This window comes from Phalacrocorax carbo, chromosome 32 (genome assembly GCF_963921805.1).
Source record: "Phalacrocorax carbo chromosome 32, bPhaCar2.1, whole genome shotgun sequence".
NCBI classification, from domain to species: Eukaryota; Metazoa; Chordata; class Aves; order Suliformes; family Phalacrocoracidae; genus Phalacrocorax; species Phalacrocorax carbo.
Genome location: NC_087544.1, coordinates 120480 through 147030, shown reverse-complemented (window position 1 = coordinate 147030; position 26551 = coordinate 120480). Strand labels below are relative to the sequence as shown.

The window sequence follows — 26551 nt, the reverse complement described above, 5'->3', positions numbered from 1 at the left end:
GGCTGCTCTGCGCATGCGCACTCGTGCCGGGTTTCCCATCCCGCGCATGCGCCGTCCCCGTTCCCCCACTACCACGGCCACGCGGTAAGGCGGGAAAAGCTGAGGGGAGAGGCGCGAAGGAAGGGCGGGAAATGGCGGGGGAGGGAGGGGAAAAGGGGGAAATGAGAGGGAAAGGCGAAATCAGAGTAAAAGGAGAGAGGGGGAACCAGAGGGAAAAGGGGAAATCAGACGGAAACGAGGAAATCAGAGAAAAAGGGGAAAGGGGGAAGTCAGAGGGAAAGGGGGACGTCAGAGGGAAGGGGAACATCAGAGGGAAAGGGGAAATCAGGGAAAGGGGGACATCAGAGGGAAAGGAGGAACCAGAGGGAAAGGGGGACATCAGAGGAAAAGGGGGACATCAGAGGGAAAGGGGGACATCAGAGGGAAAGGGGAAATCAGAGGAAAAGGGGAAATCAGAGGAAAAGAGGGACATCAGAGGGAAAGGGGGAGATCAGAGGGAAAGGGGAAATCAGAGGAAAAGGGGGAGATCAGAGGGAAAGGGGAAATCAGGGAAAGGGGGACATGAGAGGGAAAGGGGGAAATCAGAGGGAAAGGGGAAATCAGGGAAAGGGGGACATCAGAGGGAAAGGGGAAATCAGAGGGAAAGGGGGAAATCAGAGGGAAAGGGGGACATCAGAGGGAAAGGGGAAATCAGAGGAAAAGGGGGACATCAGAGGGAAAGGGGAAATCAGAGGGAAAGGGGGACATCAGAGGGAAAGGGGAAATCAGAGGAAAAGGGGAAATCAAAGGGAAAGGGGAAATCAGAGGGAAAGGGGAAATCAGAGGGAAAGGGGGACATGAGAGGGAAAGGGGGACATGAGAGGGAAAGGGGGACATCAGAGAGAAAGGGGAGGGGTGAGGGTGCAGGAAGAAAATGGGAGGTAAATGGGGAGGGTGGATGGGGGGTGGTGGTGAGGGAGAGCGAGCGGGGAGGTAAACAGGGAAGCGTAAAAACTTGGGGTGAAGGAAAAGGGGTAGGAATGGAGGGGGGAGGGATGGAAAGGGAGATGAGGAAAAGGGGGTGAGGGTGCTACCTCAAATGTGTATATATATTCTTCTTGATAACATCTATATCTTCTTCTTGGATGGAATAGAAATAGCGCAGGAATTGATAGTAGTTAAGGAAGGATCACGGTGAGGAGTGGAAACTCACACCTGAGAATTTTAGTGAGGAAGTAAATAATGCTTAGCCCAAATTGGAGGGTATTAGCAATGCATACCTCACTAATGTTACCCCAAACATATATATATTATTCTTGGATGAACTGGAATAGCGCAGGAGTTACTAATAGTTAAGAAAGGATCACGGTGAGGAGTAGAAACTCACTCATACCTGTGAATTTTAACACGGTAGTAAATAATGCTTAGGCTCAATCAGAGGGTATCGGCAACGCGCGCCTTGCTGACAACCACCTCGGGTACAAACCAGAAGAACTTCAAGGACTGAGAGTGGCAACATCCTGCTACGAAGAAGGAAGGGAAGGTGACAGATCAACCAGCAGCGAGAAGAGGGAACTTCTTGCCCCAGAAGGCGCTGAAAAGCTGGATAATCGTCAAAGCCCAGGAACTGGGGTAATTCCAGGGGAGATTGAGACTGCTGACCTAATGGAGGGATGAAAGGACTACCCCAACGCTCCCTTCGAGAATTAAAATCACACCGTAGCTTTAAAATCAAGCGGAAAAGATACGGACCAATGGAAAAAGAGGATACTCAGGTCAATGATTATCTATTAGATAAGGGAGGTATGTGAACTGTCGTGGATAAATGGCCCCCGGCGGGTGTGCGCGGCTCACGGAAATATTCCACGTAAAATGATGTCTCCGCTCTTAAACCTGCTTCGTGCGTTATTTTAAATTACAGGTAACAAGGACAACCGGGAGGGACGAAGGGTGTTTGGATGGGGTGAGGATGAGGGAGGAGGAGTGTGACAGGCTGAGGGATGAAGGATGCTGGGAGGAGGTGACGAGGCAAAAGGGACGAGGGGTAAACTACAGTCCCTGCCATCAATCTCAAACCTCCACAGAGATTCCCTACAGGTATTTATGGTTTCAGCGCCTGAAATTCAAGTAGAAAATTAAAATTTTTTGAGCCTTTTTTTCCTTTTTATCAAACCTAAATTAACCAGAGTTCTCAAAATTCATCCTGCGGGGTGGACCGGCGGGCACGAGGCTGCCTGCAAACCCCATGGCAAGCGTGGTTTGTCTGAAAACGGGCCAGGTGAGTCTCTCTCTCTCTTTTTTCCTTGTTATTCCCACTTTCTACGTGTTTTGGTTTCCCCCCCCCCCCCCCCATGTGCTGAGAAAGTGCTTTTCTCAGTTACATCTAAGCTTAAACCTTCCTCCCTGCCCTTCCTCCTCCCCTTAATCCCGCAGCGGCCGTTATCCGCGTGGACGCAGCCGCTTTATTTTCCTGCCCCGTCAATAAAAATCAACGCTCTTGTCACCGTGATTAACGCCTGTGACGTTCCGGCTACAGGCGTTGGCGGCAGGGTCAGGCGCACCGAACCCACGGCGGGGGGTCGGATGCCAAACGTCAGCGTAGGCGTTCGCCGGGTTTATTGCGTCGTTAATCCGCTGCCCGGAAATCTTGGGATAACGAAGTCGCGGGGTAGGTAGGACTGCCAACAGCCGAACGTCAGCCTGTACCCCCCAAACCCTCCGCTTGCGGACACCCGTTGGCCCCCCTTGGAATCAATCAAACTCCTCGTTGACGTATTCTGCCTTAAATCTCCCCGAAAAAACGAGGGGGAAAGAGGTTGTTTGGCACACGCCGGCTGAGTCACAGCAGGCAACAGCGTTCCTGCCCGAGTGACTCACGCTTCTTAGAACGGGGTAGAAAAAAAAACCCAACACCCCCCAGGGTTTAGCAACAGCCGTTTGCTTAAATTGGCAATTTGAGGAGTGATTAATTAGGGACCGAAGGAAGGGGAGGAGAGGAAGGAAGCCCCGATCCTGTGCAGAAACCCCGGCGCAGGGGGAATCCCAAATGATTTTATTGTTAATAGCTAAAAATTAAAGAAATTGGGGTGTTTGGTGTGGGTTTTTTTTTTTTTTGCAGCTAAGGAGACCGTGCCTGGAAAAATGGGAGGAAAAAACCAGGATTGGGATAATTTCACGGGGTTTATATCAAATATAGTTGGACGGGTGATGGTGGCGGGCAGAGGGGAGGGAGGAGGTGCGTCACAGTCACCTATTTACAGTAGAAAAAACACCGAAATCAAGCAAATTAAAGCATCCGTTCCCTTCAGCCCCTTGTAACACCAGCTCCCGTTTCTCTTCTGGCTATCGGAGTCGAGCCGTCGGCTCAGGGAGGCGCCGCGATTCCAGAGCTGTCGAAAGCGAGCGAGGCGCCAAATTAAAGCCGTTACCGCCCCAAATCCGTCCGCGCCCCAAATCCGTCCCTCCTGGCTTGTAACGAGGAGCAAAAATGGGGGGGGAAAAGTGGTTTTGGTGGTTCTCAGTGAGGTTTTGTAATTGCGGACGATAATTAGGCGGAGGTTGGGGGGGGATGAACTCAAAACATCATCCTCAGCTCAATTTAATTCGCTAATTAAGGTGAAACCCAGGAAAATGAGCACGGCCGCATCATCGCAACCCACCCTACCCCACACGAGGATGTTGGGCCACGTAAGAAAACTGCTGAAAACCACCCCAAATTATCCATTCCAAGCTTTTTTCCCGTTAAGATTTTGTGACTGAAGAGGAGCTGTGGCGCGTTGGCAAGCGAAGAGCGGATTGGGAAACCGAGGTGGGCTCATCTCCCAGCAAAATACGCCACCACCGGGGGAAATTAATTATAAACGATGCTCTAAAACGCCCCCATTCTGTCACTGGAATTATTTTTCGTTAGAAAAATGCTAAAATAAATAAAAAGGAGTCATCGCCACGTGGACGGGTGCTGTTAGGAGGCAGCGCCGTCAGTTTAGACCAGGTAAGGATTGAACCAGAACAGCGTAAAATCAAATAGAAATTAAATCCGGCGGCCGCCTGAATCGAGCTCAATTAACCTCATTTTCTTAATTATTTTGCAGACTGAAAGCTTGGGGAAAAAAAAAATGGCTTTAACCCCAAATCATTGGTGTTTCAACTCAAAATGGAGTGTTTTGGGGTTACGGTGGGAGCACCCCGCCGGGTGCAAGGAAGAGCCGGGACACGGTCGTGCGGTGACGAGCTACGAGCTCGTTATTCTAATGACTCATTTTCTAACGATACCTGTATGAAACAGCAAATCGAGGATGTGAAGAAATACAGGGTCAGGCTCCGGCAAACCAGCAAAAAAGTCAGTGTGCTCTTCAAGAGGTGCCTTAATTCCTTATTAGGGGCGTCTCCCGGCCTCGTTCTGGGCTAAAACTATCAGAATCGGTGCAAAACGATGCAGTTAATTAACAACGGCATCTAGGAAACGAGGTCCCGCTTGCTTTTACACCGTTACCGCGTCCTACAGGCCTCCCTTGTCCTCGATTCAGAGACTGGGAGAGAATGAAAGCCCTCGGGGCCGAGCGTTAAGGTCTTTCACCCCGACGTCAGCAGAATTGGCCTTTCCAGGGATTTTTTTTTTATTATTACTTTAATTATTATTTTTTTAAAAAAAGCAGAAGGGATTCGCATTCCTTTCTGCGTGCCGAAGCGTTTCACCCCCTCCTTCCTCCGTCCATCCAAACAATCTGCGATTGATGGAGACGGCGGCTTTCGGGAGAATGAATTTCACCCCATCGTGCAGGAATCCGCCCCGGGGGTCGCTCACCCTTCACTTAACATAGTTTTTTGTTGTTGTTTGCATCTTATTTACGACTTCAAATTCCAACCCCGAGCTCCAGCCACGGATTTAGTTGCCAAAATACAGCCCGAGAGGGGTTTTTTTAGCTTCTCCGCAGCGAGTTTTTAAGCTTTTCCTTAGAGACGAAGCAACGTGAAAGCCCGATGGAGCCTTTTGCCACGTAACCCCCAGATTTACCGATTTGTGGGATCTTCACAAAATTAAGTCAAAGGCTGACATTTGACATCACCTTGATGATTCTGGTGGTTGGGCAAACAGCGAGCGTCACACCTTCGCCCTGCCTGAGTGCAAACCACAGCCCCTTTTCAAGTGGAAAACACCCCCAAAATCCACTCCCCCCGCCCCGAACCCCCACACTCCTCCCGACCGAGACATTTGGGAATTCAACCATCGCCGTTTCACCCCATCCAGTACAACAAGGGTTTAGAACGACGCGGTCTCTTATTTTCTACCGGTCGGCGCAGTCCTGTGGTTCGGATCCATCGCTAAAGGTGCAGTCGGTACGGACAAGCGGCACGACCCGGCGGCGGGCGCCGCCTGTGTCGTCTTGGCTTCGTAGGGTGTTTTATTTTCTCCTCCTCCCCGCGCTGAGGGAACAGGCGGAGGCTGCCGGGGAGCGGCGCAGAGGGTGAACCGCTCGCGGCCCGTTCGCACGACGGGCTCTGCGAGAGGAAACAACACATCGCCGTCAGCGCACCGCTTGAGGAAGGCGCGTGGAGGCAGACTTGTGAGTTCAAGCTGTAATAGAAGAGCTGCTTAAAAAAAAAAAAAACAAACCCCAAAAATAAGAATAATCCATTTCTCAACGTCTTAATCTTCAGTCGTCTTCACGTCAAGATCTCCTGCCTGCCCGAATCCTGTAGAGATCCACCCACTCTCTCTGCCTGGTGTTTCTCCATCACTTGCAGGACGTCCTCCAAAATGGACGGCCCCAAATCCACGTGGAGGGAGAGGAGGGAGCCGGCGTGGGAGAGGAAGGGCGGCTCGGCGTCGCCCTTCTCCTCGGCGAAGCCGTTCGTCGAGGCGACGAAACGCGAGGCGCAGGGATGCGGCGGGGCGGCGGCGCTCCTGCCTTCGCCATCCTCCTCCCCTCGCGCCAGCGGCGCTTTGTCGTCGAGGTGCAACCGCGGCGGTTTCGGGGGGGCTTGCGCTGAGGGTAGCGTCAATGCTTGCGGCCCCCCGATGACGGGCAAGGAGATGGCATTTTTGAGGAGGGGAGATGAAGTCTCCGAGGACGACTGTTCGCGTCCGGAGATGGTGGCCGTCCTGGAGAACTCGAACGGTGCCGCGTCGGGGCTGTCCTTGTCGGAATCGAAGCTGCCTTCGGTCCTGGGGAGGAGGTGGAACTTGCCCTGAAGGAAGGAGATGTCCCCAAACATGTCGCTCTCTCCGCCGCTGCCGATGTGAATCGTGTGCCTGAAGTCCCCCAAGGGCGGGCTGATCATGTCGGAGGAGAGGATGTCGCGGAGCTTCTCCTTCTTCCCCTTCCTGCTGCCCCTCTTCAGGTAGATCGGCACCTTGGTGGACATCGTGGCGAGGAGCGAAGCTCTTCCACGTCGACTCAAGAGACGGTTGTCTTCCTAGACCTCAGCAACGCGGGCTTTAAAAATAATCTGCAAAATTAAAAGAAAAAAAAGGAGAAATGCTTAAAACCAAGTTATAACGTGTAGGACGGAGATCCTCAACGTCAACACATCCCAGGAAATTAATTCCAGCCGCTCTCCGTTTCTCTATCTAAAGTTTGTTGGCTGCGTTATTGATAACAGAACAACTCAGGTAATTAAATCCAGGCGCTCGGGGCCTCTCCTCGAGATTTGTTTTCGAGCAGGAGAAGAATTGGGAACAAGGTCAGAGCTGGAAATCCAAGAGGATTTGTGTTTTTATGGGGGAATCGGGGTCCGGAGTTGGAAGGCTGGGAGAGCGCAGCGTTGGAAAGAGGGTTTTCTAGCCCAAAAGCGGAGGTTATTATTTTTTTTTTCCCATTTCCCTCTCCCCTTGGCCACAATCCAGCCCCACCCAACAACAAGCGAAAATAAGAAATAATAGAGATTACGGCGGGAGGGGGAAGGAAACTGGTTTTTTTTTTCCCTTTTTAGTCATATTCATTCAACTCTGACAGTTTACACCTCCAGTTCTAGGTGTGATTTTTCAGCTGTGGGGAGGAACGAGGCAAAAATTCTTGGGAATTGAGGCAAAAAAAACCATTACGTAAAACCTTGGGAGACGCCTCGGTGGGACAGAAAAAGGGACAGAAACAGGTTTCAGGCCACCGCAGTGGTTCTTTTCAAAAACAGCAAGCGGAAAGGGCTAGAGTTTGAACCTTTATCACAAAATTTCTGGGGGAAAAAAATCCCATCGCTCTGTTTCTGTAAAACCGTATCCGATTTGCCGTCGACTGCAAGTACAAAACAGAGTTCATAAGCGGTTTAGAGACAGGTTTGTCCGGCACCGCTAAAACAACCACCCGTAACAGCTTCCCGCCCGTTTTACGCTGTTGGTAACACACCTCCCGATACAGCCGCGCCCAGAAAGCCAGAGACACCGGTTGAAACCACCGCGGCCGAGCCCTGCTCCTCAAATCAACCCCTGCACCGTCCCGGCAAGACGTCACAAGCGATTCCCCGCTTGGGCTTTTCCAGTCAGGTGTCACTGACAAACGACGCAAAGCCCGGCTGAAGGCTGGGAAACAGTCGTTCCCCCCTCAACAACCGCATCAGGCGCATCCCCCGTCCAAAACCCGCCCCGGCTGATGCCAAAGAACCAGCGAAAACCAGTCTGCGGCTGACGCTGGGTGAGTTGAGCCGAGTGACCTCCCCGAGGGCTGGCATTTCAATTACAGCGGGAGCCACGTGCCCGGCGGCGTTAAACACCGCGTCAGTCGGTGGGTGTTGGCTCTTTGGGATCTCGAACACCGGGGTTTCGAGGTGACACAGTCGTACCGAGACTGCGGAGGGCTGCCGGATCGTCCTGCCCCTTCCCTGAACCACCCCTGACCGCTACCCCTTAAATTTGGCTGTAAAAATACACACAGAGGGATGGAAACCCCACCCTCACCTTCAACCTCCTGATGCACCATCGTTACCATTAGAAAGCGCTGCTGAAACCACGTCTGCGGTCTCATCCTGCCTACGCTGCTCGCTTTATTCCCTCTTTCCCCCACCGATGGTCGCGTCTCGGTGTTGAAAAACACCGTTACATCCCCCCCCGCCTGTGAACAGAGACCCACGTATGCACCGCTACAGCCGGAAACGCTCCCGAGGTGACGTTCGGTTGACGGCAGCGGGGGGGGGGGGAGGTGGGGGTGAGGAGATGGAGCGGCAGAAAAACCACCCAAACAGCTCGAAACGAAGCAGGGCCGAGACGCCGGCGGTGCCGTCAGCGTGAGGAACGCGGCCGATTGTAATCCTGCTCCCGGCGGCTCCGGCCACGGAAAAATCCTGACGGTGCAGAATTCAGCTTCGTTAATCCCGGGCGGATTAAAGCGGGCGGCGTCACGACAGCCCGCAGAGGCGGCGGTGGCTGCGCCGCTCGCGTGAAATACAGGCGCCGCGAGGACACCGGGGAGGGGAGAAGACGACGGCGGAGCCGCTGCCGTACGCGGAGAGAAGTGGGGGGAACGGAGGGAAGCGCTTCTTCACGGAGATCCGGATTCGGAGGAGCGCGGGAGCTTGCCAAAACACCTGCCGGACGCGTGGCCACGAGCCCCGCCGCGCCGGGGAAGCACAGGCGGTTGTGGGTTTGCCGTGAAAAAGCGTTGAAATAATGTTAAAAGAAATGGATTTCTAGGAAAAGGAAAAAAAAAGCCTCTCAAAGCTCAGAAATATTTAACGTTTTTGGGTTACGGCGTGGCACGATCCTGTCTCGAGGGGAGCAAAAAGGACGGCGTCCGCTCCCGCTCGGTGCGGCGGCTTCGGTTCAACGTTTCCCACCGGCACCGAACAGAAATCGCTCTCCCTCACCCCAATTTCTCCCCCTCTTTTCTGTTCCCCGGTCTGGGCTCTGGCCAAAAAGCCAGCGCCCTGCTAGGCTGGGCCTAAGGCTGCCTGTGAGCGCCGAAGCGAGCTCCGGGGCCGGGCGAACGCTTGGGAAGAAAAAAAGACCTTGAAAAAGGGTATTTGCTGCCAGCACAGCCTGGGAAAGGACCAACAGGCCCCAAAACCCCAGGGAATAGGGATTTTTTTGATCAAAGAAACCCTTAAAATCCCTTTTTCCCGCAGTTTTCCAGCACCGGCGACCAAGTAAACCCACCCGAAAGACGGGAGCGTTTCCAGCGCGCCGGATTCCCTGCAGTAGCTGATGCAACACGGGTGGGGAAAACGGGTCGGAAAAGGAGCAAAACCAAACTAAACCCTTCGACAACTTAATCGGGCGGGATTTTGCCGGCGTTGGGCCGCGCGGTGCCTCTTCCCAGCCCCGCGGGTTTGAAGGGAAAGCGTTTCGCCCCCCAATTCGCGCTGCGTGTCGAGACGGACCCCGTTAGCGCTGCGGTTCGGACGGAGTGGCGACCTGCCAGGCTGCTGCTAATTCGCATTTCACGCCAGTCGTTAAAAACGGGGTAAAACCCAAGAATAATCCAGGTTTCCTGCGAAACGAAAGCGGCGGCCGTCAGGAAGGAGAGAAACGGGGGAAAAAAATAACATTTTGGTGGAGCGTCAAAGCGGGAGGTGCTTCGAGAGAAGAGCTGAGCGCTTAAACTCAACCCGTGCCCAACGTTAGGCTTCGGTTTAGCTTCTCGTTGTTGCGAAATCAGGCGAAAGCCGGAGGCCCAAGATTTAACGTCCCTCCGAGCACCTCAGCCGCCATCCGCCGCCGGGACGTTCGTCCCTTTCCCCAGTTCGGCTTTTTGATTCCTCACGGAATTAAATTGCTTTTTTTTTGCTCATTTTCATCAATTCAGGCTTTGCCACGTGAAAATTTCCTTCCTTTTCCGCCTGTTTTTGGCGACTGAGGCTTCGCCACGTGAAAATTTCCTTCCTTTTCCGCCTGTTTTTGGCGACTGAGGCTTCGCCACGTGTAAATTCCTTCTTTTTCCACCTGTTTTTGGCGACTGAGGCTTCGCCACGTGAAAATTTCCTTCCTTTTCCACCTGTTTTTGGCAACTGAGGCTTCGCCACGTGAAAATTTTCATTCTTTTCCACCTGTTTTCAGACATTTAGGCTTCGCTACACGAAAATACTGTTTCTTTTTCCCCCATTTCCAGCAATTTATGCCTCACTACGTGAAAATCTCTTCCTTTTCTGTGCATTTTCAGCAATTTAGGCTTCGGGACACAAATGTTTTGTTTCTTTTTTGGCCCATTTGCAGCAACTTAGGCTCCAGCACATTAAAATTTGTTTCTTTTTCTGCCTCTTTTCATCAATTTAGACTCACTACAAGAAAATTTGTTTATTTTCCTCCCATTTTCAGCATTTTATGCTGTGCTACGCGAAAACCTGGCACTTCCTCAGCCCCCCTGGTTCCGCACAGAGCAACGATTTTCCCATCCCGGCGTTTCCACAAACTATTTTACCAAAATCCTGCAAAAACAGCGATTAAACGACGGAAGCTTAAACACATTTTCCTGCTTGAAGGCGCAGAAATCAAGCGACCGCGCAACCGCCGCAGAAAATTAAGCAGGTTCCTTCTGTCTCTCCTCCTTTTGAGCCTTTTTGAGGCTTTTCGCACCGTTTCTCGGTGCCCGGAGTAAAGCCTCGCCTAAAAATCGACACCTGGAAAGAGATTTCGGCCTCGTATCCCGCCACGGAGGGAATATTGACACGGGAGATGAAAACACAACCCTTTTCCTGTGGTCCCTGAGCTGGAGGAACGTCGGGGTGCGGAAAAGGGACCCTTTGGGAGGGGGATTATGGATTTTTAAATGTTTTTTTGGTTTTTTTTAGGGAATAGGGGTGTTTCGGAGCGACGCCAAAACCCGTTTGGGGCGATGCCAGCGGCCGGCTTTGATCCGTAGGGAAGAATTTCTCCCAGATCCTCCTGATTATCATAAAAAGAAACAAAAAAACCCCCACAAACCACGCGAGATCGGTAAAAACAAGGAATTCCTTTCTCCGTGCAGGATCGCCGCGGCCCTACCTCGAGCATCCGGCGCCGAATCCCGACGGGGGACGCGCACCGGGTCGGCGACGCCTCCGTGCCGGCGGCCACCGGCGGCGAGGTGCGCTCGTCCCCTCCCAGCAGCCGCGGCCAAACGCCGTTGGGTTGGTTTCCCTTCACCCCACGACCCGGAAAACACCGATATCGGGGAGGGATTTTTTTTCAACCGATAAGGAATATCCAAGGAGGAAAGCGGTGAGGATGAGGAAATGCCGGCGCGCGGTAGGAAAACGCGGCGGTCGCCAAACCCCTCCCGCGCCTCAGTTTCCCCCGGCTGCGCCACCGGGGGGAAACCGGAGCCAAAAAGGGAAGGAAAAAAGAAAAGGAAAAAAAAAAAAAGCCTTAAAACCAGGAAAAACAACTCTTTGGGGCGGCTCCTCCCGGCCCAGCCCCACCCGAGTGCCGGGGTGGGGGAGCGCTGGGAATTCCCGGCTGGATATTGCGCCTGTTTGGGGGTAGGATGAGGGCACAGGTCGCTGCTCGTTCCCCGTGATGGGGTCGGAGTCGCTCCGATTACCCGGAGCAACTCCTGAAAATACGGGTTTTTAAAAAGAAAAAGGAAAAACACAAACCAAAACACCCCCCCCCCACCCTCCCCCACCCCTGGTGAATCTCTTTTTGCACTGAAAAATCCTCACGCCCCCCCCCCCCCCCTCAAAAACACGCCGTAACTATTTCGGGGATCTCTCGGCTAATTTAAGCTGGGAACAGTCGGAAACCTGGCGGCTGAAATCAAGATGCGGCCGGGGGGAACCGGGGAGGGGGTGAAAATGAGGGGGGGGGCACAGGGGAAGGGATCCCGGCTTTTTTCCTTGTGGGGTAAAAAACAGAGGGGGAATTGTTTGTTCTCCCTTTAAATCGGGGAGCGGGGACGTGACAGGGGCACAAAAACAACCGTAACAGGGTGAAAAAGCGCTGCCCCCCCCCGCACCGGCTCGGCAGCATCCCGGCGCGGGGGATTTGCCGCCGGGGCGAAGAGGCCGAGCGCGTCCCCGTCCCGCCGCCTCCCGAATTCGCCGCCGTCATCCCGCCGGCCCTACGGCTACACCCGCCGCGCCCGGGGGGGAAAACGGGGTCGGAAAAAGCAAAAAACGGGGGTGGTGGTTTGTTTTTTTTATGGTAGATACTCACGGTCGCCTTCCTCGCCGGTGCTGGCGGCTGAGGCGGAGCCGACCGCGGCCGTTGTTCCCGACCGCCGCCGTTCCCTTCCTCCCAACGCCGGAGCGTCGGCGCAGCCGGCGCCGAGCCAAGGTTCAAAGCCCCACCCCGGCACGGGGCCTCGCTTCCCCCTTCCCGGTGGTGGTGGAGGACGGGGAGGGGATGGACCCCCCCGCTTCTCCCCCCACCCTTCCCAACTCACGGAGCGACGGCGTCCGCGTCCCACCGGGATGAAGGGCCGGATGGTTTCGCCTCTTCCCTCCGACGTGCCTCGATTTCCCCGTCGCAGGGGCTTTTGTTGCTTCTTTTCCCCCCGCTCCGATCGGTAAAATTCCTAAGGAAATAAAAATAAACCTGGAAACGAATCCCCTGCCGGCTCCCGAGGGAAGCGGGGGGGTTCCCTACGGAGCCCCCTAACCCACCGCCCCCCACCGACGCGCGGCTCACGAGAACCCCCGCCTGGCGGCGGAGTTAAACCCGCTCGTTTAAATCCCAAATTAAAATCCCAAATTAGCTTCATCTTCAAGGATCATCTAATTAAGAGGCAAAAACGAGGCGGGCGGTTGCTCCGGAAACACCCACCCACCACCCCGAAACCCCCCGCCCCCCCCCCCCCCAAAGCAACGCGGCGCCCAGCTCGTCCCGCTTCGGTTTTAACCAAAACCGGCATTTTTTATGAGGGAAACTGAGGCTGGATGAGGTGCAGCGAAGCTGAAAATGGGGAGAAAAAGGGGTTTTGCTCCGCTCCTCCCGCAGCTGGCGGGGAAAAAAAAAAAGCTGGAAACGGGAAAAACAAGCGGGGGGAAAAAAGCTCTTTTACCCGCGCTGGGAGAAAAAACAGCACTTTATTTTTTGGGGTGAGAAGCGCTAAAATCGGCGAAACAGAGGAGCCCGAGGCGCGATGGGTGAAGACTGTGATGCTGCCCAGCCGCTTTGCGCAGATAATTGGGGAGAAAACAGGGATTTTCTGGCAAATCCTGCCCGGCCGGAGTTAACACACGCAAAAACCGTGCGGGAATCGCCCTCCCTGGACCCCGTTTTCCCCCGGTTTTACCCCAAAGATGCCCCTAACGCCCACGTGGGATTTAAAGGGTGAAGGCGGAAGACGCCGCTTCTCGAGGGAGCCTGTAATAAGGGCAGGCAGGTAATTAAGTGGAAAATTAACGAAGGGAGACGCGCGCCGGCTCAGCGCCGACTGACGACGTCGCGTTCCAGCCTCCCCGCGCCTGTAGCTACCCCGCGCCGGGGCGAGTTACACAACTCCTTCCCTTTTTCGCAGCGGATTTACCTTTTTCCTGGCAAAAATAAGCGGGTTTTTTCCCCTTTTTCCCCACCCCCTCCCCGACGTCGGAGCGGAACAGCAGGAACGTCCTCAAATTTGGGGTGAAAACCAGCGAAAAGGCGTTTCACACCCAAACGCGCTGTATGTTTTTTTGCTCGTCGGCGAGCGAGGAGCCGCGGCATCCTTCACCCCGCTGGAATCCAGAGCCCCTTCCCCGGGCTGTAAATTAATTACTTTGGGATTAATTAAGCTTCAGAGTCACATAATGAGGGAGCTCGACCCAAACGAAGTCACCCGGGAGGTGAAGCCAGGACGCCGGTACCCCGCCGGCGGCGGATTTCAGCCCCGCCGCACACCGACACCCCCCCTTTTCCGCGGGTAAATCCTGCTGGATCGCCTTCATTTACCTAACGAGCGGGGAAAAGACACGGGGGAACCCGCCCTCCCCCCGCTCCAGCTAACGAGCGACCCCAAATCGCTCATCCGCGGCCCAAAACACACAGTCGCCCCGCGCCTGTGTCGCTGCTACTCCCGGTCATCCGGAACGGCGGCTGTGAACACCGCTGCCGCCATCAGCTTCCTGCCCTCGTTAATCGATTAATTAGCGATTATCGGGGCGGGGTCCCACCACTCTGGGGTGCTCCAGGCGGTGGGGCGGGGTCGGGCGGCGGCGGCGGACGAACACAAGCGTTTTGGGTGGTTTTTCACCGAAATTCCAAGTGTATTTTAACACCGATTTGTCCCCGTGAGGCCGTAGGAGGGAGACGGGTGGAAGAAATAAGTCTCTGTCCCGACAGTTTAGATTCTAACGACTTGAGCGGCAACACACGGACTCTTCCGCTCGCCCTTGGTGTCCTCCCGCTGTAGGTACAGGCGGCCGTAGGTACCCCCGACCTGGCCCTTCGTCAGTCGGCCGGGATTGATACAGACGCAGCCCAGCACATCCTGTGGGAACACGAGAGCGACGGTTGCGGATCCAGACGTCGACGGCCGCGACGCCCCGGCTACAGCCGACGGGGACGCCGACGGCCGCGACGCCCCGGCTACAGCCGACGGGGACGTCGACGGCCGCGACGCCCCGGCTACAGCCGACAGCCGCAACACCCTGGCTACAGCCAACGGGGACGCTGACGGCCATGATGCCCCGGCTACAGCCGACGGCCACGACGCCCCGGCTACAGCCGACAGGGACGCTGACGGCCGTGATGCCCCGGCTACAGCCGACAGGGACGCTGACGGCCGTGATGCCCCGGCTACAGCCGACAGGGACGCTGACGGCCGTGATGCCCCGGCTACAGCCGACAGGGACGCTGACGGCCGTGATGCCCCGGCTACAGCCGACAGGGACGCTGACGGCCGTGATGCCCCGGCTACAGCCGACAGGGACGCTGACGGCCGTGATGCCCCGGCTACAGCCAACGGCCACGACGCCCCGGCTACAGCCGACAGGGACGCTGACGGCCGTGATGCCCCGGCTACAGCCAACGGCCACGACGCCCCGGCTACAGCCAACGGCCACGACGCCCCGGCTACAGCCGACAGGGATGTCGACAGCCGTGATGCCCCGGCTACAGCTGACAGCCGCAACACCCTGGCTACAGCCAACAGGGACGCTGACGGCCATGATGCCCCGGCTACAGCCAACGGCCACGACGCCCCGGCTACAGCCGACAGGGACGTTGACAGCCGTGATGCCTTGGCTACAGCCGACAGCCGCAACACCCTGGCTACAGCCAACAGGGATGCCGACAGCCGTGATGCCCCGGCTACAGCTGACGGCTGCAACACCCCGGCTACAGGCGACAGGGACGCCGATGGCCGCGACGCCCCGGCTACAGGCGACGGCCGCAGTGCCTCAGCTACAGGCGATGGCTGCGATGCCCCCGCTACAGCCGCACGAGACTGTGCTTTATTCATGCTGTAAACCGCATTTTACCCAAACACACCAAAACGCAGCAGGGCTTTGGGGGTGTTTCAGTGGCCGACTGACCTTAACGAAGTACCGCAGCTCCGAGGGGGTGACGAGGACGTCGGGGGTGACGGGTAACGAGGAGTAGCTGTAGAAGCTCTCGTAGTCAACGTTCAGCTCCTCCGAGGGGGGGTACAGCGGGTAGTAACTGCCAGAGAGGGGGGGAGGGGGGGAACAGGTAACCGCTGGCTTCGCCTGTAGCGACGGCGCCGTGACGCTGTCTCGGACGCGGATAATTTTGGGGTGGAAAGAGTTATTTCTGCTCCGGTGTTTGTACTAAACCCTCACCTCCTCTGCGTCAGGATGTGCTTGAGGATTCGGGTGAACCTGTCCGAGATCCCGGATGAGCTGCGAGAGAAGCCGAGAAAGGGTTAAAAAGGAAGGAAAAAGGGGAAATAAATTTAAAAAAAAAAAAGCAAGCTCTGCTAATTAATTAATCCCAGCTCGGACGCGTCCCGGCAGCACTCACCTGCTGATCTCCTCGGCACCCATGTGGAGGAGGAGGTCGGTGGAGGTGAGGCCGAGGACGACGCCGTCGACCTCCAGGGTGCAGGGGTCCGGCACGAAGTGCACGCGCTGCCGGGGAGACGGTGACGCCGGGTCCGGCCGCCGATCTGCCGACCGGGCCGCCGCCAGCGCGGAACGGACCCTGGAACGCCCCCACGCTGCCCTAAAACGTCCCCAGCTCGGCTTTCCTTCGGTGTCCCAAAGCCGCCCCCCAAAAGGCCCCCAAAGCCACCCCCAAAGCTGCCCCAAAAGCCGCCCCCAAAAGCCGCCCCCAAAAGCCGCCCCCAAAAGCCGCCCCCAAAAGGCCCCCGTCATGCTGGGTTTTCCTCAAACGACCTAAATCTACCCTAAACCACCCCAATCTTGCCCTAAAACACCGTAATCCGGCTAAGCTCTGCTTAAATGCCGCTAAACCAGTCTTAAACTACCCAAAGCCGCCCCCAGAATACTGCGGTCTCACTGGACTTCTCTCAAATACCCCAAATCTACCCTAAACCATCCCCAACGCGCTTGGCTTTCCTTCAGTGCCCCAAAGCTGCCCTAAAACCACCTTAAAGCACCCCAAAACGCCCCAAAGCTGCCCTAAAATACTGCAGTCATGCTCGGTTTTCCTCAAATGACCTAAATCTACTCTAAAACACCGTAATCTGGCTAAGCTTTGCTTAAACGCCCCTAAACCTGTCCTAAAGTGCCCCCAAACACCCCAAAGGCACCCTAAAATGCTGTAGCCACACTGAGCTTTGCTCAAATACCCCAAATCTAACCGAAACCACCCAAACTCACCCTAAAATGCCGCAAATATACTAAGCTCTCCTAAAGCGCCCCTAAACCAGTCCTAAAATGCCCCAAAGCCTCCCCAGCCACGCTGGACTTTCCTCAAATACCCCAAATCTACCTGAAACCACCCAAAGTTACCCTAAACCGCCGCGATCACGCTAAGTTTGCCTTAAACACCCGCAAACCCAATCCTAAACCACCCCCAAACGCCAGTCCTAAACCCAGTCCTAAACCACCCCTAAACCCAGTCCTAAACCACCCCTAAACCCAGTCCTAAACCACCCCTAAACCCAGTCCTAAACCACCCCTAAACCCAGTCCTAAACCACCCCTAAACCCAGTCCTAAACCACCCCTAAACCCAGTCCTAAACCACCCCTAAACCCAGTCCTAAACCACCCCTAAACCCAGTCCTAAACCACCCCTAAACCCAGTCCTAAACCACCCCTAAACCCAGTCCTAAACCACCCCCAAACCCAGTCCTAAACCACCCCCAAACCCAGTCCTAAACCACCCCCAAACCCAGTCCTAAACCAGCCCCGAACCCAGTCCTAAACCCAGTCCTAAACCACCCCCAAACTCGTCCTAAAACCACCCCCAAACCCATCCTAAACCACCCCCACCACGCTAAGCTTTCCTTAAAGCTCCGGCTTAACCGACGCAGCTTTCCTGTCCGCGGCCCCGTCTCGCCGGGGTCGTTTAACTCCCACTTTGCTCATTAACCGCCTCGGGCACCGCCGCGAGCCTAAGGCGGGGGGCGCGGGGGGTCCCCGCTCCCAGACCCCTCCTCGCCCGGACGCCGCGGCCTCGCTGCCATTTCCCTCCCAAAAAGGGGTAGATTTGGGGGCGACAAATCGCAACCGGATTTTGGGGGTGGTGGGTGGGTGAAAAAAGCCTCCGGGGGTGGGGAAACAGGCGGGGTTTCACCTCAAACCTCGGCAGGTTGGTTTTGCGGGGGCGGGGCCGGGATTTTCCTGGAATTTAGGGTGTTTTTTGGGTTTTTTTGAGGGTAACAAGCGGAATCGTTGACGGCGGGGGAGGAGTCGGTTACCGGTCTGTCCTCCTTGGGCAGCTCGGGGTACAGGAACGGCGGCTGCGGGTAGACGTAGTCGTGGTGGACGTCGCGCAGCGAGGGGACGAAGACGAGGTGGGAGCCGGCGCTGACGGGGAGGGAGAAACGGGGGAAAAAAACACGGATTAAGGGATAAAAACAAGCTCAGAGTCGGCGCCAGCGGGTAAAAACAAGCGATTCATCAACAGCGGGAGCGCCTCGACAGCCAGAAACAGCCCTTCGCGTAGAAATTCCCACCGGACGCCCTCAAAAACAGCCCGTTTTGGGGTGTTCTAGCAACGGGAGGAGCCCAAAAACCGCGGAAATGACCCCAAAAAGCCACGCGGCTTTCGCGGGCGAGGGGTGTCACCCCGCGCGAAGGGAAGGGGGCGCGAGACGCCGGTGGTTTCTTTTCCCCTGGGGGCGAAGCCCTGGAGGGTGTTGAGGAACAGTCGGGGTGCGGATACAGCCTTCCCCTGTCACGCATCACCGTTAAACCACAGATGGGATCGAAGTACGGCTTAAAACCTTAAAACCAACAGTTTTTAGTGAATTCAGAAAATAATTAGAAGGGAAAAAGGGTCTGGCTGAGCCGCCGGAGGGGTGTGACGGGTCGTTGTGGGGTGTTGCCGGACCCCTCGGCGCTTGTCACCCGGCGTCGGGGAGGGTTGTTGGCAGCGAGAGGGACGCGGGTGACGGAGGATTGAAAAAAAACAAGCAGAACCCAAGAAACCCATCGCCTGTTGTTTGCTCGCGCCGTCCCTCGCACCGCCGGGAGGGGTGAAGCGCCGTCAGTCGGCGCCGGGACAACACCGGGAACGGGGGGAGGGAGGGGAAAAAAAAGGACCCACCAATCGTTTCCCCGGTTGGTTTGTTGGTTTCTCCGGGGGTTTTTTTTTTTGGGGTGGAAAAGGGAGGATTCGAGGGATAAATCGCCCCCGGCGGCGGGTGAAGGCGGCTCGGTTTATTGCCGAGCCCGTCACCGGGATTTCAACCCAAATCTTCACCGTTTCCCGCTCCCGCCGCCTGTTCCGGCGGGAAAACGCCCCTCCCCCGGCCCAGATCCCGCTTGGCGCCCCCCAAAAAAGGGAGGTTTTGGGCAAAAATGGGTCGGAACCGGTGCGGTCGCCGTCCCTACCTCCTCGTCCCCTCGATTATTGTCTTCAGGCAGAGCTTGAAGACGTCGGCGAAGGACCCCAGGAGCCGGCAGTTCTGCGGATTGAGGGAAAACACCGGGATTCGCACAATTCCCCCTTTTTTTTGGGGGTGTCGGGACGGCCCCACCCCCTTCCCCGGCCCCTCCCGGAGCCCGACGCCGCGGATCCATCGACCCCCGGGGGGGTGTTTTGGGGGGGGAAATGCTGGAAATGGGTGCGGGGGTTGTGGGGGAGGGGTTGTGGGGGAGGGGCGCGGGGGTCCGTGTGTCCGTCCCTCCCCCCCCGACACCTCCCTCACCTCGACTTGCTCGTGTTTCGCATCCACGAACGGCCCAAACTGCGGAGAAACGGGGGGAAAACCCTGAGAAAGCCCCGCCCCCCCCCCGGGGCGCGAAATCGGGCGGAAAAGGGGGGGTTTTGTGAATAAATAAAGGATTATTTTGAAGGCTGAGTTTTAAGGGGTCGCCCCGAAGCGGGCGGGGGAGGGGCGGGGCGGGGCCGCGACGGGGCCTTCGAATGGGGCTGTTCGGGTCGCTTTTGGGTGAAAAATGGGCGGTTTTGGCAGTTTAGGGTGAAAAAAGGGGGGTTTGGGGCCGCGGCCGGGCTTTTAGCGCTGGTTAATGCTGTTGTCTTTAATATCACATGATTATTTTGTTATTATATTATTATATTATATTATTATATTATATTATATTATTATATTATTATTTTATTATATTATTTTATTATATTATTTTATTATATTATTTTATTATATTATTTTATTATATTAATATATTAATATAATACAATATTATTATATTATTATATTGCTATATTACATTACATTATATTACACTATATTAAAATATTATTTTATTACATCATATAATATTATATTATATATTATGTATTATAGTATTATATTGTTTTAATATTATTTTATTATTTCTTTAATAAGTATTTTAATTAATTATAGATAATATTTGAGTTTTAATAAGAAATGTATATATAACTAAATAAAATTATTATTACTAAACATAAAATAATAAAATTATTAAATTAATAATTTTATTATTAATTCTATAAACGTATATTTTATTTTCATGCATAAAGACCTTTAACAGGCATCAAATAATTATATATTCTATATCACACGCATATAGCGTAATAAAAAATTAAAATAACTCTTCATGGCTCACAAATATTTAATCCTAAACTAATTAAACTTAGCTAATATCAATTAGTACTTAATTTTTACTACTAAGAGCTCGAATTGGAATCAAAATACGTGGTTTGGGAAAGGTTTAGTCCAAGCGCTGCTGGAAGTGCAGAGCAGGGAGAGCTGGCGACGTTTCGGTTTAGTTTTATAATTAAAGAGTGTTAAAAGGGGCTGATTAAAATGTTTAATTCATTTAAAATATTTATATTTGGCAGGAAAATTAAATAATTTACAAATGTTTCTCTGAAGTAATTATTAAAACAGTATTTCTGGAAAATCAAATGAATAATTTAGAAAGTGTTTATTTAATAAAAATATTTAACTTGAAATATTTGTTCATATTTCTTAATAAAAATATTTAAAATATTTAATCACTTTAAAATCTATTTAATAATAAATTATCTTTATTTTTTTAATATTTAGTGAAAATATTTAAAATATTTACTTAATTTAAAATAAATGTTTAATTATTTAAGACATCAGTAAAATTAAAGAACTGCTATTAATAACATATTGGTTCTGGCCCCCCCCCATGGCCCCCCCCAGCCCCCCCCCCCAAGCCCCCCAGGGACCCCCAGCCCCCATGGCCCTCCCACCCCCCATCACCCCATGGCCCCCCCAGGGCCCCCCCCCATGGGCCCCCCATGGCCCCCCACAGGGACCCCCAGCCCCCATGGCCCTCCCACCCCCCATCACCCCCATGGCCCCTCCAGGGACCCCCAGCCCCCATGGCCCCCCCACGGCCCCCCCATCACCCCCATGGCCCCCCCAGCCCCCATGGCCCCCCCGGCCCCCCGCACCAGCAGGCAGAGGTCGGGGCGGTCGCTGGTGATGCGAGCGATGAGGTCAGCGAGGGGGTCGTAGGCGCAGCTGTGGGAGGTGGTGAAGGGCCCACAGGCCACCAGCGCCAGGCGCCGCCCTGGGGGGCACCGCGGGTTGGGGGGCGCCGGGGGGGCGCCAAGGGGTGGGGGGCGAGCGTGGGTGGGGGGGCACCGCGGGTTGGGGGGCACATAGGGGGAGATGGGGGGGGTGCACAGGTGAGATGGGGGGGTAGATGGGGGGCATGGGGGGGCACGCGGGGGGGTGAGGGGGAGATGGGGGGCAGGGGGGAGATGGGGGGCGTTGGGGGAGCACGCAGGGGCGATGGGGGACTGGAAGCACAAAAACGGGGGGTCTCGGTGGGGTGCAAAAAAGGGGGGGCTCGGGGGGGCAACTGGGGCACAATGGGGGGGCACGGAACGGGGTCGGGGGACAGAAAAATGGGTTTTGGGGTGCAACACAAGAGGGGGTCGGGGTGCAATGGGGGGGTTTGGGGCAGAAAAGGGGTTGGGGGCAGAAAAGGGGGGGGTTTGGGGGGGGCAGAAAGTGGGGGTCGGGGATGCAATGGGGGGAATAAAAAGGGGGGGGAATAAAAAGGGGGGGAATAAAAAGGGGGGGGAATAAAAAGGGGGGGGAATAAAAAGGGGGGGGAATAAAAAGGGGGGGGAATAAAAAGGGGGGGGAATAAAAAGGGGGGGAATAAAAAGGGGGGGGAATAAAAAGGGGGGGGAATAAAAAGGGGGGGTTTGGGGGGGATAAAAAAGGGGGGGGTCGGGGGGGACAAAAAGGGGGGGCTCGGGGCCACCCCGTGACCCCTCCCTAGGCCGGCGGGGAGGTTTAACACATCCTGGCTTTACAGGGCGGGGAAGCGTCGGGGCTCACCTGGCGCCGGCTCCGCGGTCGGCGCGTGGAAGGGGAGGGGCACCCCCTGCGGAGAAACCAAACCTTACCTCCAAATCCTCATTTTTTCACCCCAAAACCACCCCGCCACCGCCAAAGCCGGGCGTAGGCGCCGTCACCTCGTAGAGTTTGGAGACCACCATCTTCCTCCCGGTGCTGTTGGTCCCCTCCAGCGCCACGATCTAAGGGTGGGGGAGGAAACGGCGTCAGGCGTCCAGTTTTGGGGGGGGTGGGAGGAATTTTGGGGTGTTCCCAACCCCCCTTCCCGCACCCCAAAACCGCCGCGGCCGGACCTGGCCGGGAAAGAGGGAATATTCCGTCAGTTCCGAGAGATCCAGCGGGATTTGGCCGCCCGAGGAGTGTTGCCTGTCACCCTCCAGGATCACCGACTTGGCGTTGAGTTTCCCGTTGCTGTCGCAGCCGATCCGGCCCAACACCGTCACCGGCTCCTACGCAGGGACGCCAGGAGGGAAAAAAAAAGCACCGAAATCTCAGAAAAGGTGGTTTTTTCCCCAAAAAAAAGATGGCGATAGAGGGTGCAGGGTTTGGGGCGGCGCCCACCTGCGCCAGGAGCGACACCGAGGTGAAGCCCTCCAAGCGGTGGTGACTCTTCAGCGCGTCGCCGAGCTCCTCGATCCTCCAAGACAGCACTACCGGGAGCACAGGTGTCACCCACACCCCAAAACACCCCCTAAAAAACGGCGTTTACCACCAAATCGAAGGCGTCAACCGCCCCGAACCCCCTTCCCCGGGTTGTAGCGTCACCTTCCCGGACGTCAAGCATTTTCTGGAACATGAATTTGTAGCTTTTTGTCAGGTTTTCCTCCGGGAGACCGAAAAGTTTCGGGGTACAACCGTGGCCGCCACAACCGCTCCACGAGGGACCCTCGGCGGAGCCGAACGAAGCCACCACCTCGCCCCGGCTGCTGCGCGCCGCGTATTTTTCGGAGGGGGTGACGCTGCGGAGGCAAAAGAAAGGGTGACGGCGACAACCGGTGCCGACGGTGGTACCACCGCGAGCCCCGGCGACGGTCCCGGCGTGATGGTTTACCTCGGGGAGAAGCTGTTGGGAGAGAAAAGGGTGTAGGGGCTGCGGGAGGTGAGGGTCCGCTTGGGCCGGGGGTTTTCCGGGCTGGAATTACTGCGTTTTTGGGAATTCTGTGAGGATTTTTAAAAAAAAAAGTATTTACGGGTGAGGAAAATGGCAGAAAATGGTACATTTAGGGGTGGGTTTTGGGGTTAAGGTGTCGGCGTCGCACCTTGGACGGCGTGGTGTAGGCGTCCAGCAGCTCATCCTCCTCTTCCTCATCAAGGCTGCCCGGCTCGTTAAGGAACACCTTAATAGCACCCCTATTTTTTTGTGGGGTGTCACCCCCCAGCACCCACCCAACTCCTCTCATTAACAGGCGCTAACGAGGCCTCGTTTCTGGAGAAAGGACTGAACGCTGACAGGGGTGGGGTGTAAAATCCCCCCCAGGACACCAAAACACCCCTTTTTTAAGGGACACCCCAAAACCCGCCAGATACAGCTCCTGGAGAGAGTTGACGTCGTGGAGGCCGCCGTAGCGGTTGTCCTTTTTCCGGGGGACCCTGTTGCTGCGCTTGGCGAGGACCTGGAGGAGGAGGAGGGTGAGAGCCCCCACTTTTTCTGGGGGTTTTGGGGTTGGGGGGGGACACGGGGGACCCCCGCACCTCGTGCTCGAAGGCGTCGAGGCCGCTGGCGGAGAGCTGGGTGCCGAGGTCCTTGCTGGTGACGAAGGCCAACAGCTCGTTGGCCAACGTCACCGGGCCCAGCCCGTGGGTCAGGCACAGCTCCACCACTGTGGGGAGGGAGGGGTTAACGGGCTTGGAGACCCCCCACACACACACCAAAAGGTACCCCGAAACCCGCCGGTGGGCTCCTCGCGACCCCCCAACGTCCCCCGTGACGCCTCCCCCGACACCCCAACGTCCCCCGTGACACCTCCCCCGACACCCCAACGTCCCCCGTGACACCTCCCCCGACACCCCAACGTCCCCCGTGACACCTCCCCCGACACCCCCAGGCCCCCCAACACCCTCTCAAATGCCTGACACCCCCAGAGACCCCAACAGCCCCCAAACACCTCCCTGACAGCCCAACACCCCCCAGCACCCCCTCAAACACCGCCCTGACACTCCCAGACCCCCCAACACACCCTCAAGACACCTTCCCAGACACCCCATCACCCCCAGCCCACCCTCAAACACCGCCCTGACACTCCCAGACCCCCCAACATCCCCCAAACAGCTCCCCTGACACTCCCAGAACCCCCCAACATCCCCTCAGACACCTCCCCTGACACCCCCCAACACCCCCCTGACACTCCCAGACCCCCCAACACCCCCTCAGACACCTCCCCTGACACCCCCAACACCCCCCTGACGCTCCCAGACCCCCCAACATCCCCTCAGACACCTCCCCTGACACCCCCAACACCCCCCTGACGCTCCCAGACCCCCCAACATCCCCTCAGACACCTCCCCTGACAGCCCCCAACACCCCCCTGACGCTCCCAGACCCCCCAACATCCCCTCAGACACCTCCCCTGACACCCCCAACACCCCCCTGACACTCCCAGACCCCCCAACACCCCCTCAGACACCTCCCCTGACACCCCCAACACCCCCCTGACGCTCCCAGACCCCCCAACATCCCCTCAGACACCTCCCCTGACAGCCCCCAACACCCCCCTGACACTCCCAGACCCCCCAACATCCCCCAAACAGCTCCCCTGACAGCCCCCAGCACCCCCCTGACACTCCCAGACCCCCCAACACCCCCTCAGACACCTCCCCTGACAGCCCCCAACACCCCGTGACACTCCCAGACCCCCCAACACCCCCTCAGACACCTCCCCTGACACCCCCAACACCCCCCTGACACTCCCAGACCCCCCAACATCCCCTCAGACACCTCCCCTGACAGCCCCCAACAGCCCCGACGCTCCCAGACCCCCCAACATCCCCTCAGACACCTCCCCTGACAGCCCCCAGCACCCCCCTGACACTCCCAGACCCCCCAACACCCCCTCAGACACCTCCCCTGACAGCCCCCAACACCCCGTGACACTCCCAGACCCCCCAACATTCCCTCAGACACCTCCCCTCACACCCCCAACACCCCCCTGACACTCCCAGACCCCCCAACATCCCCCAAACAGCTCCCCTGACAGCCCCCAGCACCCCCCTGACACTCCCAGACCCCCCAACATCCCCTCAGACACCTCCCCTGACAGCCCCCAGCACCCCCCTGACACTCCCAGACCCCCCAACATCCCCTCAGACACCTCCCCTGACACCCCCCAACACCCCCCTGACGCTCCCAGACCCCCCAACACCCCCTCAAACACCTCCCCTGACGCCCCCATCGCCCCCCGGTGCTCTCACGCCTGGCGGGCACGTCGTCCCCCTGGCAGCGCAGCTCGAAGAGCCCCAGCTCCTGCAGCACCGCCTCGGCCGTCACCGCCTCGGCCGCCGCCGCCGCCTCCTCCCGCTCCGCCATCACCGCCGCGAAAAGCCCGCGCGGGCGCGACACCGCCGCGCTTGACGGCAGCGCGGGGGGGAAATGGGCGGGGACATGCCTTATAACGCAAAGGAGGCGGGGAAAGAGGCGGGGATATGCAGATAGAGAGGGTCAACAGACCAACGGGAGGGGGGAGCGGGGAGGGGGCGGGGCGAGCGGGGAGGGGGCGGGAGCACACCTCTACGCTAGCCCCGCCCCACCCTGTGAGGGGGTTGGGAAAAGGCGGGAATTTTCCCGCCCTCCCGTGAGGGCTTCCCTCAGGGCGCCGAAGGGCAACGACGGAGAATCACGGAATAAAATCATGGACTTGTTCAGGCTGGAAAACACCTAAATTCATCAAGTCCAGCCGCCAACCCGACACCCCCAGGGCTCCTCAACCGCCTCCCCGAGGGCCGCCCCGACACGCTGTTCGAGCACCCCCGGGGACGGCGACTCCCCCACCTCTCGGGGCAGCCTGTGCCAACGCCCGGCCGCCCTTTTGGGGGAGAAACTGTCCCTGTCGCCAGCCTAACCCTCCCCTGAGGCAGCCGGAGGCCGGTTCCCCTCGTCCCGTCGCCTGGGAGCAGAGACCAACCCCCCCTCACTCCAGCCCCTCTCAGGCAGCTGCAGAGAGCGAGAAGGGCTCCCCTCAGCCCCCCCTTCTCCAGGCTAAACCCCCCCAGCCCCCTCAGCCGCCCCCCAGCACACTTGTGCTCCAGACCCTGCCCCAGCCCCGCTGCCCTTCTCTGGACACGCTCCAGCCCCTCCAGGGCCTCCTTGTCCCGAGGGGCCCAACCCTGAGCCCGGCGTTCGCGGTGGGGCCTCCCCAGGGCCGAGCACAGGGGCCCCATCCCCGCCCCACACCCGCCGGTGCCGGCACAAGCCCGGGCGCTGGGGGCCGCCGTGGCCACCTGGACACGCTGCCGGCTCGTGTCGACCAGCACCCCCGGGTCCTTCCCCGCCACGCAGCTTTCCGGCCGCTCCTCCCCAAACCAGCGCGTGGCCTGGGCTTGTTGGGACCCACGTGCAGGACCCGGCTCTCGGCCTTGTTAAAGCAGAGAGAACCGTCCCTGCTCCGGGGGAACCGCCCCGATCCCTGACAGGATTCACCCCGGCCCCGCCATGTCACAGAGTCACAAAATGGCGGGGGTTGGACGGGACGTCTGGGGGTCGCCGCGTCCAACCCCCCCCTTGAGCAGGCGCACCCAGGGCAGGGGGCACAGGACCGCGTCCCGGCGGGGTCTCCACGTCTCCAGGGAAGGAGACCCCGCACCCTCTCTGGGCAGCCTCTTCCGCTGCT

The 26551-nt window shown here is 56.9% G+C and overlaps 2 protein-coding genes and 1 long non-coding RNA gene across 5 annotated transcripts; 1 reads left to right on the top strand and 2 right to left on the bottom strand.

Moving 5' to 3' along the window:
• Positions 1-58: 58 nt before the first annotated feature.
• LOC135310281 (uncharacterized) lies at positions 59-13020 on the top strand. 2 transcript variants are annotated; one of them, XR_010370407.1, is made up of 4 exons: positions 59-84; positions 1469-1900; positions 10696-11131; positions 12933-13020. It is a non-coding gene; the product is annotated as an uncharacterized LOC135310281 (long non-coding RNA). The 2 variants fall into 2 exon arrangements; XR_010370405.1 differs by lacking the exon at positions 12933-13020 and having other exon boundaries at positions 10696-11480.
• On the bottom strand, positions 3549-12443 carry CDC42EP2 (CDC42 effector protein 2). Of its 2 annotated transcripts, none has more exons than XM_064437498.1 (2): positions 12270-12443; positions 3549-6429 (listed from the first exon to the last, which is right to left on the bottom strand). In XM_064437498.1, exon 2 carries the CDS (start codon positions 6343-6345, stop codon positions 5644-5646), a length of 702 nt encoding a protein of 233 aa, XP_064293568.1. In that variant the 5' UTR covers positions 6346-6429; positions 12270-12443; the 3' UTR covers positions 3549-5643. The 2 variants fall into 2 exon arrangements, with proteins under 2 accessions (XP_064293568.1, XP_064293567.1); XM_064437497.1 differs by lacking the exon at positions 12270-12443 and adding an exon at positions 12041-12200.
• On the bottom strand, positions 12894-25323 carry POLA2 (DNA polymerase alpha 2, accessory subunit). Its single transcript, XM_064437490.1, has 18 exons — positions 25137-25323; positions 23421-23548; positions 23256-23341; positions 22988-23042; positions 22780-22886; positions 22494-22687; positions 22290-22378; positions 22022-22177; positions 21848-21910; positions 21711-21756; positions 20810-20928; positions 19107-19145; positions 18790-18863; positions 17652-17760; positions 15788-15894; positions 15607-15666; positions 15340-15466; positions 12894-14294 (listed from the first exon to the last, which is right to left on the bottom strand). Exons 1-18 carry the CDS (start codon positions 25249-25251, stop codon positions 14148-14150), a joined length of 1821 nt encoding a protein of 606 aa, XP_064293560.1. The 5' UTR covers positions 25252-25323; the 3' UTR covers positions 12894-14147.
• Positions 25324-26551: the final 1228 nt, after the last annotated feature.

Excerpts from the sequence above, each read along its gene's own strand:
- CDC42EP2 (XM_064437498.1), bottom strand. The coding sequence starts at position 6,345 with ATGTCCACCAAGGTGCCGATCTACCTGAAGAGGGGCAGCAGGAAGGGG.
- POLA2 (XM_064437490.1), bottom strand. The coding sequence starts at position 25,251 with ATGGCGGAGCGGGAGGAGGCGGCGGCGGCGGCCGAGGCGGTGACGGCC. Across the intron at positions 22,379-22,493 it reads AATGCTTGACGTCCGGGAAG|TGCTGTCTTGGAGGATCGAG; the intron begins GTGACGCTACAA and ends TGCTCCCGGTAG. Across the intron at positions 14,295-15,339 it reads AGCTGCGGTACTTCGTTAAG|GATGTGCTGGGCTGCGTCTG; the intron begins GTCAGTCGGCCA and ends GTGTTCCCACAG.